The 12388-nt window shown below is 42.3% G+C and overlaps 1 protein-coding gene across 1 annotated transcript in view; it reads right to left on the bottom strand.

Annotated features, from left to right (window-relative positions):
* The window catches only part of PIK3R3 (phosphoinositide-3-kinase regulatory subunit 3), a 103948-nt gene extending 95095 nt beyond the window's left edge, over nucleotides 1–8853 (bottom strand). Inside the window, exon 1 of the mRNA XM_028160094.2 lies at nucleotides 8048–8853. Coding sequence (XP_028015895.1) covers nucleotides 8048–8153 — 106 coding nt within the window. The 5' untranslated portion in view covers nucleotides 8154–8853. The remainder of the gene's footprint in view (nucleotides 1–8047) is intronic.
* Between the last annotated feature and the right edge of the window lie 3535 nt (nucleotides 8854–12388).

The raw sequence follows: 12388 nt of genomic DNA, 5'->3' as shown, positions 1-12388 counted from the left end.
TTACAATATAGACCAAATTTTTAATCAAGAACCTCCCCTCCCCCCCAGGCCGAAACCGGTTTGGCTCAGTGGATAGAGCCTCGGCCTGCGGACTCAAGGGTCCCTGGTTCGATTCCGGTCAAGGGCATGTACTTTGGTTGCGGGCACATCCCCAGTAGGGGGTGTGCAAGAGGCAGCTGATCGATGTTTCTCTCTCATCGATGTTTCTAACTCTCTATCCCTCTCTCTTCCTCTCTGTAAAAAATCAATAAAATATATTTTTTTAAAAACAACAAAAAAAGAACACACCCCCCCCCCCCCCATCAATGGTGTCCCGCTTTACCAATGTTAAAATCTGGTCACCTTACCCAAGTGGAACACAGGCCCCGCCACCACCCCTGAGCAACACCCCACCAAATCGCAGCCAATGCTGCCAAGACTCCATGACACAAAATGCGGCCTCCAGCCCAGCCTGGAAATGGTCGCTGTGGGCTCCAGGTAATGACGTCATGTAGCAACACCCAGCTTCCTCTCCCTAGCGACTAGCCTCCCTGCAGTTTCTTCAGCCCAAGAACACAGGTGGAAACATTTTACACTTTAACCAAATGTCTGTGTAGCATTTTCCCGTGCCTTATCTCATTTGATCCTCACAGAAGTCCTGGAGTAGGTAGATAGGAGCCTAGGTGGAATCCTATTTTCTTTGCATTAGCTGGAGAACAGAGATTTAGAAAGCTTAGAAACTTGACCTGACTGAAAAGAAGAAATGGTGGACCTTGAAAATGACTTCAGGTTTCCTCACTGTGCAGAATATAGTCAAACACTGCTGCAGTTAAATATTTTACCCTTTGTTTTCCCTGTGTGATCTACAATAATAATCTGCTTTGTGTTGATATTTACTGCTGTGTTGCTGACAATTACCTGAAAGAGAAGTTGGGATGCTTCACTGAACTGGAAAAAGTTTAGCTAAATCAGAAAGCAGGTCTAATTAAGCAAGTTCATTCTATATCTATAAAAGGCTAAGTTGACTGACACATGCATGATACACATACAGCTCTCGCTGGCACTAATCACACATGATGTTTTGATCTGTCATTGTCAATCATGAATTTGGTAGACACTTCTATTATAGAGAAAGGGTGAACAGCGATATTAAAATATTTCTTCTAATTAATTTCCTTTCAATGTGCATGAATTCGTGCAATTGGGCCACTAGTCTAAATACAAGAAGCAGCATAAGCAAAAGGTTGGAGTTGGGACTAAGCAAGGTATATTCAGAGGATAGCAAGGAGTTGGGCTACAAGAGAAATGAAAAGAGAGGATAAGTAATTAAGTTGGAAATGTAAGTTGATGCCATATTACTAAAGGTTACATATGCCAAGTTTAAGAATATAATCTCTTAAAAGATGCATAAAAAATAGAGAGCTGCTGATTATTTATAAGTAGAGTGGTAAGACAATGAAAATAACATTTCAGTATAATTAATCTGAAGAATTCAAGATAAACTTATGGGGGAGGGGGGAGAGAAATTAAAAACAGAGTAACCAGTTAGGAGGTACTGGTTAAGAACCTGGGCATTAGCAGTCAGAAAGACCTGCTCTGCTACTTGCTAGCTGTGAAGCATTGAATAAGTTATTAAACATATCTAAGTCTATTTCCTGTCTGTAATGTAGGATAACAATAATGCCTACTTCATAAGGTTGTTACGTGGCTAAAAGAAATAGTACATATAAAAGCATTTATTATAGTGCTTGGCCTATAAAAATAGTCAACAAATGTTAGCACCTATTACCATCATTACAAATTATTTCAAATGTGAGGTGCTATGGAACTGGTGCTGCGGAACTGGGCAAGGGCAACAGAAACTAAAAAGAAAGGATGACTTGGAATGACATTTCCATAGATTCGTGAGATGTTATAACTAGAAAAGGCCCCAAAAAACTCTTCTAAAAGCAAAATGGTCCCAGTTTAAATGTCAAGGATGAAGAAAAGAATGAGACGAGATAGCTCAAAAAATTTGTCTACAGCAAGAGGCAGCTGATCGATGTTTCTAACTCTCTATCCCTCTCTCTTCCTCTCTGTAAAAAATCAATAAAATGTATTTTTTTAAAAAATTTGTCTACAAAAGTATCCAAAGAGACAGATATGGAATAATTATATGATATCAATATGCTTTAAGACATAAGCTACAATGAACTGGATACATTCCATGTGCCAAACACCATGCTAGATATAGTACATCTAATCCCCAGAACAATTCTGAAAGGTACGTATTGGCTCAATTTTACAAAAGAGAAAATAGATGCTCAGAGAGGCTAAGTACTACCCATATAACCTTGAGCAGGGTAAGAAGCAAAGCCAGGTTTGAAATCCATATCACCTGTTTCCAAGGCTTGTGTTCTTTCTATTACAATCAGTCTGAATCCTCTTTAATACCAATAAAAATTATGATATCACATAGACATATCTGTAATTATTTTTCTACATACCTCATTAAATATGGTGACCATAAACATGTCCAATCTCTTCTACATTATAAGAAAAATATAAAGGCATTCAGCATAAAAACAATAATGAAAATAAATTTTAAAAGCATTATGCAATGGAGAATCACCATACCTTCATGAAACATAGTTGGTTATACTATAAACTATAATATATTCAATAAAAGCACTAACTATCTTTCTCAATAAAATGCAAAATGGCATAGCTTTTACATCATTTGATTATATTAACACTAAAGGCCCGGTGCACGAAATTCGTGCAAGGGTAGGGTCCCTAGGCCTGGTCTGCGATCAGAGCTGATCAGGTTCCCTGCCTCCCCAGCTCCCCACCTCCTCCTTCCCTTGCTGCCCATGCCCCACCACCGCACAGTTCCAACTCCCCTCCACCACCTCCTCCCCTTTTCCTCGCCACCTGCACGCACGCAACCACCACACAGTTCCCCCCGCCTCCCCGCCTCCTCCTTCCCTCTTTTCCTCAGCGCCCTGCAGCCACCGCTGGTCACCTGCCATGTTCTGCTCTGCACCACCCCCTGGTGGTCAGCGCACATCATAGCAAGCGATCGAACTCCTGCTCTCCTGGTCAAACTCCCAAGGGGACACTTTGCATATTAGCCTTTTATATACTAGTATATAGATTTGTCCCATACTACAATATCATTAAATATTGTATTTAATGATACAATAAAAATAGTCAACAAATGTTAGCACTATTACCATCATTACAAATTATGTAATGATGTGAGGGGTCAAATGTAGCCCATAGCCTGTTTAGTAAAGAAAGTTTTAAAGTTATTTGCAAAAAAATAAAACAATGCCACTCATCACTTTTTTTGAAAATACAGTTTTTTGACACCTGCCCTGGCTGGTTTTGCTTAGTGGTTAGAGTCTGCCCTCGGACCAAAGCATCTCAGGTTCGATTCCCAGTCAAGGATTGCAGGTTCCCCACCCCATAGGGGCACATGCGGGAGGCAACCAATCAATGTTTCTCTCTCTCACCCCCTCCTTACTCCCTTCCACTCTCTCTAGAAATCAATGGAAAAAATATCCTCGGGTGAGGATTGAGAAAAAATAAAAAATAAAACTGACACCTGGCTTACAAAAGAAATACCTTACCACACATAGGAGAAGCATTTATATAAGATGAAACCCATCCAATGTTCAGAGTTATAAAGAATAATTCAACCACAGAAATAGAATACCCAACCTGTTAACAATAAGGACCATAGGGTGGCAGGTGACCTATTTCTTCAATGTGTTTCTCCACAGATCTTTTCCCCAACCACAGAACCAGTGTACCAGTTTTTCCATCAGAATGTTAATCTAAATTTTACTAGGATGAAAATACCAAGTATGCTAGAGTAAGTTAATTTCCTGAAACAATCTTTTCATCTGATTTCAAAAAAGTCAGAAGACACTTTACTAGGTTGGCCATCAAATTATGTAGTCAGGTAACTTCTGGACTAGTAGTTCTAAACCCTTTCTAATGGTCCAAGAGGTCAAAAATACTTTTCATAGTATTACTAAGACATGATTTGTCTTTTGCACTCTTATTCTTTCTCAACTGTACAGTGGAGCTTTCCAGAGGCTATGAACTGTAATATCTTAACAGAATGAATGCAGGAGCAGACATGGAAATTTTGATGTGTTCTATTATGCCAGACATTAAAGTTATTTGCTAAAAAAATAAAACAATGCCACTCATCACTTTTTTTGAAAATATAGTTTTTTGCCCGGCCAGCGTGGCTCAATGGCTAAGCATTGACCTATGAACCAGGAGATCACAGTTAGATTCCTGGACAGGGCACATCCCCGAGGTGGGGGCTGGATCCCCAGGAGGGGACATGCAGGAGGCAGCTGATCAATGATTCTCTCTCATCACTGATGTTCCTCTCTCTCTCCCTCTCCTTTTCTCTCTAAAATCAGTAAAAATATATTTTTTAAAAGAAAATAGTTTTTTACTGAAAAAGTTATGTTTCATGTTAACATGTAATACTTTATTATTTGTGAATAAATTAAATATTTTTTAAATTTCAATAGATATAACTCAAACAGAAGGTCTTTTGGGAACCTCAATAATTTTTTAAATATATTTTTATTGCTCTCAATAATTTTTAAGAGTATAAAACAAGTAGACGGTTTGGCTCAGTAGACAGAGCATCAGCCTATGGACTGAAGGGTCCCGGGTTCGATTCTAGTCAAGGGCACAAACCTGGGTTGCAGGCTCGATCCCCAGTGGGGAGTGTGCAAGAGGCAGCCAATCAACGATTCTCTCGCATCATTGATGTTTCTATCTCTCTCTCCCTCTTTCCTTTCTGAAATCAATTTAAAAATATATTTTTTAAGTACTAAGACCAAAAAAAATTGAGAACCACTTTATAGCCCTTTCTATATTTATGTTGTGCCAAACAATTGAAGCATTTAATTTTCTAATTACTACTTAAGAGATGTTGCTGCCCTAAAGATAATTTCAGAAATTTGTCTTGATCAGAACAAAAAAGGTCCACATATACCCTTAAAATAATTGTATCCGCCCTAACTGGTTTGGCTCAGTGGATAGAGCATCCGCCTGCGGACTGAAGGGTCCCAGGTTGAGTCTGGTCAAGGGCATGTACCTTGGTTGCAGACACATCCCCAGTAGGGGGTGTGCAGGAGGCAGCTGATAGATGTTTCTCTCTCATTGATGTTTCTAACTATCTATCCCTCTCCCTTCCTCTCTGTAAAAAATCAATAAATTACATATATTTTTTTAAATTGTATCCACTAATTTAAAAAAGAAATCATTGATTACATCTTCCCAAAATAAAAACAGTAACAATGTCAAAACTAAAGTACTAGCTAACAGACCACTATCTACAAGCTTTGGACATGAAAAGGGCTAGAAGAGAGAGGGATGTCTTCGAACAGAAAGGGTCAGGGAACATACATCCTGGTAAAGAAGGCACCTAACCTGGGCCCCAAGCATTTATAAGATGTCAACCAGTAACCATTGGGAATGAAAGGCATCCCAGAAAAAGGAAAAAAAAAAATACATTCAAGGAATAGCAAATACAAAATAGCTTCCATAGAACTTATGATGGACTCCAGCAGGAGAATAGACAGGAAAATTAGGTTGGAAGCAAAAATAGAGGGACTTCTATGACAGGATAAGCAATCTGGAGCTTTAGTCAGTAGGCAAAGGGAAGCCCTTTGGTAGTTTTTGTAAAGTCATTGGAAGATTTACCATTGGAAGGTAAATTATCAGGTGATACTTTAATGATGCTGTGGACTGGACAGAATAGAAACAGGGGACAACAATTAGTACACTATCATACCAATCCAGGCAGGAAATACTAAGAGCTTGATCTGGGTGAGGAGCTACGAAAAAGTCAGATACAGGACATGCTGCAACCTCTTCACTAATAATTTACTTAGTTTAAACGTTTCAAAATTTAATTTATTACACAAAACAAGGTTGATGTTCACATTACTTCCAGTAAAAATCATTCACTTCATAGGCAATTCAGCATATCCAAGTGTGCTTCCTTTTTAAAAAGCTGTTAGAAATAACTAACAATATTCTATATTAAGAAATTTGTCTTGATCAGAACAAAAAAAGTAATAAAGAACATCATATGCATATATCTCCCAAGTTTACTGCCATGGAATACACAAAGTTTGGATCAGAATTTTCTATATAACCCCATAAGACCCACATCACTACATAATTATAATAGTCCAACTATTCTTAAAAATCATTTTTGGACAACTCAACTAAACTTGGCCAATATTCTTCTACTAGGCCCACATTTTTCAAACATTAGTGCCTTCTTCATTTTCTCCCCTCCTCCCCACTCACTTCTCCGCCCAACAAAATCCCTTTGTATGTCTGTAAGACAAGACACAGTATGATTCTAAGGCAGTTTGAATATATAATTCTTATAATAACAGAAATCTAAAATTATTAATCTTACTTTTTACAAGAGAGGAACCAATGATGTACTTAATTTCCGTTCAGATGAATGACAAATGCATCTAACAGAAATGATGCTTTATCATTGGGGGGAACAAAGGGGGAAATACACACAATAGATGGGTGGCAAATCTTACAAACTTTATGAAACACTGAAAAGCTGCAACTGGATTGTAGTCACAATTATAAAAGCAAATAATGAAGGCTCCAAAATGAAGGGAAAAGGAAAACATTCCAAGTGATCATTAAGAGTGAAAAAGGTTGATTCAACATTAGTAAATTTTAATATAGCATAATTTAACACTCTGTGACTAACTGGGGGGAAAAACAAAGAGGATAATTCACTGTTCACAAGGACACAGGAAATAATTTCTGCATACATTCTATAAGGCAGTTATACTTCATTACACTTGCATGGTCGCAAATCCTTTCAAACGTTTCCAAAAATACATAGGCTTACAATAATTGCGATTCCCCAATGACACAATTTATTCTGTAGGTATAACTATAACACATTTTTAAAAGACCTAACGAATTCATGCTCAACAAAAATTGGGAGTCACAAAGGCCCTCTACTTACTCAAAGTCATTACATAAAGCACTGTCCATAATTGCCAACACGGTTTGAACATCTGACAGCTAATAATTATTAAATGGGGTAGATTTTAAAGAAAAAAAATTACCCAACTTTTCCATTTTCCCTTCCTTTTCCTTCCCTACCTGATACACAAAATGTCTGTAAGGGTCTCAGACAAAGCTCTAAAGTAGAAATACAGTATATGTATACTTTACATGTCTCCAAACCTATCACATATATGTACACATCACATATATTCACACAGGAAGGTTCTTCCTTTTTTAATGTAAGAATTGAGGTTACATCAAACCCTATCCCAGAAATTAAGTTAAATCACCACAAATTAAAGAGTAATAAAACACTGCACGTAGATCTCTCTGAGCGACTATATCCGAAGAAGAAAAACCTCGGACTAAGGCCATGACTGAATAAAAACGCCCAATCCCTGAAAATCACTAACCAGCATTAGGTTTCTTTAAGAGAAGAGGGGGGAGGGGTCTTAAAATGAATAATCACACAGGCAAGCCAGTTTCAGAAGTTAACGAAGGTAAAACCACGAACCAAATGACAGAAACGTAAGAAATGACAAGCTTTAAAGAATTCCCCCAAAGGGAAAGACTGGCTTCAAGACTGGAATATAATGCATCCTTTGCAAGTAGAAGAACCTTTAATTGAAAAAGAAAGAGGCGGGGGGAGGGGGAGGGAGGCTGGGGGGAGGGGGACAAAAACCTGAACGACAAGCCAAGGCAAAAAAAGTTAAAAAAAAAATTTTTTTTTTCTTTTAAATTAAAAAGGTCGGGTCTCCCCTCCCACCCCCACTCCGACCCCCACCCCCACCCGCGCAGGACAATAGGGTCAGGGTCCTAACTGCAAACTTTAAACGTGTAAACCAGCAGCAGTTTTACTGCAGCTCTAACTGCAAAATCTGCCCCACATCCCAAAGCTAGCGCACCCAGGAATAATCCCGCCCTGAAGACATCACCAAGATATGGTTAAACACAAATCAGACCCATCACAAAATTCTTTGTTTCTCCCAAGTACCTGGAGGATCCATTTCAATATAAAATATCAGTTCTGTCGAATAGGGCATCATCACCTCCCTCCAGTCTGCGTCATCGCGGTCCATACTCCACACCGTATTGTACATCGCGCTGTCAGGAGCAGGTCGTCAAGAAATATATAGAAAGCATATATTTTTTTTTAATCTGATACTTCAAAAGATATATATTTGTAAAAAGTCCCACTCGGAAATGTACTTCAGCGTTTCCAACGGCCGGGTATTAAGTCCAGGCAACTACCGGGACGAGGACGGAGGTCCTCCACCTCTCTCCTCTACCGAACCCCGCAAAATGCCCCCCGAACTTTCAATCGACGGGCTCTGCTCCCCGGGAGGTACACAGAGGCTGGGCGGAGGGGGGCCGGAAGGCAAAGGTGTTAAGCAGCGGCTTCCCCAAAAATCCCTTCTACACAGTCTCGCTCTTCAGAGAGGAGAGCTCCCACCGCCTCCAAATCTTCCCGCGGAAGCCACTTTTGTGTCCTTCGGTCAATGGAGACGAAACAAAAGAAAGAAAAGAAAAAAAAAAGAACCTGCTGGGAGCAAGGTGAAGAAGTGACAAAGGCAGGCATAAAAAGGGGGCTGGGTAGTGCATTCAAGTTTCGGGGTCCCCACTGGTCTGCAGAGAGGGATCCCCTCAGGGGCCGGCCTCGGGCTCCGTTTGTTCGGGCTCGGACCCAAGCTGCTGCAGCCTCGGCCTGGGGGCCCGTTGGAGAGTTCAGTTAGCTCCGTTCGGCCGGGGGCTCCCGCCGGCTGCAAAGAGGCGCCGCCGGCGCCCGCTCCCCTCACGCTCTGCTCTGGACTCCAGTCACTAGTTTCATTTTAACGGCGCGGAGGGGGACACCCTTCCCCGCCTCCATGCTCCCCCGCTGAGGCGCCACCCAACCGCACCGGGCAGGGGACCGCCATCATTTCCACTGCCCCTTCCCCTCCATCCAGCCTTGACAGACTGGGGATTCTGTGAGGGGCCTGAGGAAATACTCTGAAACTCTCCTCCATCTCCGCGTTCAACTCTCCCCCATGCTCTCGGGGCCTCAGCGCCTTCAAAACCCATCCACGCTCCACCCATCCTCGGTCAGAATGGTACGGCCCGGGCGCTGGCCGCACGCCAGGAGCCGGTGCCCCGAGCACGCGAGCGGGCGGGGGGCGGAGCGAGGAGGAAGAGCGGCTGGAGTGGCCTGGGATTGGCTGCTCCCGGTTGCTCGAGCCCAGAGCCTGCGTCTTTTGTCTGCCTCGCTCCAGCGGAGGAGCGGGAGACGGCTGCGCGCCCCGAGCGGGCCAATCAGGAGCCAGCCGGTGCCGGCCGGTGAGGCAGCGATTGGTCGGAGCTCAGTTACTAAGCGGGACAAAGGCAGAAGGGGGGAAGAAAAGACGGGGATGGGGGGGAAAAAAAAGAGAAAAGGAAAGCGCAAACGGCCGTTACTGACAGGCTGGGCGAGCGCTCGGGGCTCAGGCTGCCCGGAGACAGGCGAGGCTCCCGCTGAGGCTCGGTCCACCCGGACGAGTGAAGAGAGGGGGAGGACCGAGACTGGCCGCGGGGGAGGGGAGCGGACCGATGGGGGCGCTTGCTGTCACTCGGTGGGACGCGCGCTCCTCTGGTCCGTAGGAGGTCCCGGGGCAGAGCCCCTCCCCGCAGGCCTCTGCACCCCCTAGGCGAAGTTGTCGAATAAAGCAGAGGTCCCCAAACCCACTGGCAGGACCGTTGCCGCTCCGTGAGAGGACGTGCCCATGGCCCCCGGCAGCCTCCCCCGCGGCTACCTGAGCCTAGTCCCGGCTTCTCCCCGGGCGGTTAGGCATTTCTCACGGAGGCATTTCTTAGTTTCTCTGCGCTTCCCAGGTAACTCCCCACAACTGAAGTAGTGGAACGCCACAGCAGGCCCCTCCGCAAGAGTGCCCAAGCCAGAAAAGAAAAAAAAAAAAAAAGAAAAAAAGTGATTTCTGAGATAAATCACAGGTGTTGGTATCCCTAGCCAAAAGGGCTCTATTCTGTTTTTCTGACAGACCCCTCTCCCACATACACCCAGTCTCTCCTCCACCCCACCCCAAGCCTAAAACTGTGATAGACTTCAGTATGAAAAGGCTGAATATTTATATGCATTTCAGAAACATCTGATTAACTTGCTGGGGAACACTGAATAGTCAAAGCAGATTTGTATCTGTGTGAAGGTTGTGCCTGGAATTGCCATTCTGCAGACCCTACAATACAGTCTTGGGAGGCCAAAAACTGCTCCATTTCCTCTTTACACAGGAGCAACAAAGCCTATTGTGTTTGGGTGGACAACCTGAGTTAAGCCCTAGCAAAACCTCCTACCTTGAGCGGCTCTGTTATATTGATTCGAGCCTGTGGAAGAGTTGCCACATTCCACCTCGACCTCCTAAAGTGGTTCTGTCTTCCTTAAAGGTGCTCTTGAGTTGAGACAGTTCCTGGGAGCAGATTCTCAAAATGTGTGTGGCCTGGGTATGGCGTCATGGATTAAAAAGAGCCACTAGAATGAATGGACAGGGTTGAGCTGAAAAAAACACATTAGGATTCTTATATGCTTGCTTTCCTGCATTTCTAAAATCCAAATGTAATTCAGAAGCCCGATCAACTTTGTGACAGGGCACATTATTAATTTGAATGTTCTGAACCCTTCTTCTAGGTAGAAGAATCTGGAAAGTCAACTCTAATTTGTGGTTTGGCTTCCCAGCAGTCTCTCTACTTCTATATCTGGGAGCCAGAAGTACTCACATTTGATAACTCAAAAGGCAGAACAATCAGTCAAGGGCAAGTCGGTTTATTTTTGTTCACTGGTGTCCCTGTGCATTCCCAAACAAAATGAAGGTGAAGAGAGGAAGTGTGGAAAAAATAATGGCTTTCAGATTTCTAGAGCAGCTTTTGCCTGGACCACTTTTCATCATTTAGTGGCGGGGTTTCAATTTCTAATACACAGAGCAACCACCTAGGCCTTTCCCGCACCTAAGGCTTTGGGAGATGTAATAAAGAAGCAGCACAGTATATAGTCTGCTGCTCAAGACTGGCACATGGAATAAAACTGTGATTCGACCTTGCCACCTAAAATTGTATTGACCCAACTGTCCAACAAATAAACCTTTGAATAAAAAACCTCCAAAGAATAACATTGATGCAAGAGGCAATGATGAATCAAGGGGAAGCACACTTCCTTCCAATGGGCTTGAACCCCTGCCCTGCCATGGTGGGAAGTGCCTGTCATATGATGCTGGCCTTTCTTTCAGTTGAGAAATAGAAGTGAGGTTCTGACTGTTTGTCACCAAATCGCCTCAGGCTCTTTGGCAACGGTATTAGCTCTGGTGTCCTGGACCATTTCCATCCTGGAGAATTATATTTGGCCTGGGTGTGGATTAAATTCAGCTCTAAGAGCTCAAACTCCTGGGTCACAACCTGCTACTTTTGAGTTGTTTTCTTTTTCCCTTATGCCTCTCTCCTTTCTTTTTTCAATAAAAGTAGTCTTTGGTAAATCACAAAATCTGTCTGCCTTTATTTATATATCTGTGAAATAGGAGACTGCTTTCAGATTTATGCAAGCTTCTTAGTTTATTATGAAACACTCAGAGAATGAAAAAAAAAAGCCACTTAAGTACTTAGAATTAATAGTTTCTTTCTATACCTCCAAATGGATAGGGTTGTCCTTCACTTTTCACCCTGGTATGGTCTTGCTATGAAACTGTTCCAATAAGATCCATTGCTCCCTCTTTATTTCAGAGATGGATGAAATATTTCTTCTGTGCACTGTATATAGGGTATGATCTCAGAGCTCTCTGTGCCAACAGAATCAGCCTGGAGCTCAGCCAGAAGTTCTTCGTGATTAAAGGTGTCATCTGAGCACACAATATTTTTTAAAAGCCTTGCAAAATGGAAACATACTTTTGTTATTTTTTAAGGTCACTAACTTTAACCCCAGGACTGACTTCACTTTTAGGGAAGGATCACTGGCCTCAGTCCCCCTCTTATCCTCTTACCTTGACCACTTGTCTTATGTTAAGACCAAATCCATGCAACTAAATAAACTCAATAAATGACATGCCAAGAAAACTCTACAAAGTATTAGTTGCGGATTTCAGAACCTCCCCAATCATGTAAGGTAGAGGTATATCAAGTTTTGATGGAAAAGTTTGCCTTTAGAATGTAAGAAGAGCAATGCTGGTGGATCTTCAAGAAAGACATTTCACCTGAGAATTGATTGTTACCTCTTGAGATGGCAGTGTCCAAAATCATGATTTTTTCCATTTTTCCATAATGATATACCTTTTACTTGGCATTTGCAATTTTTTTTTTTTTTTACTTCACCTCTACTTATTTCTTAGAA

The sequence above is a fragment of the Eptesicus fuscus genome, chromosome 9, assembly GCF_027574615.1.
Source record: "Eptesicus fuscus isolate TK198812 chromosome 9, DD_ASM_mEF_20220401, whole genome shotgun sequence".
In the NCBI taxonomy this organism is placed as follows: Eukaryota; Metazoa; Chordata; class Mammalia; order Chiroptera; family Vespertilionidae; genus Eptesicus; species Eptesicus fuscus.
The sequence above is the reverse complement of the archived record's forward strand: the minus strand, read 5'-3'. Positions and strand labels throughout refer to the sequence as shown.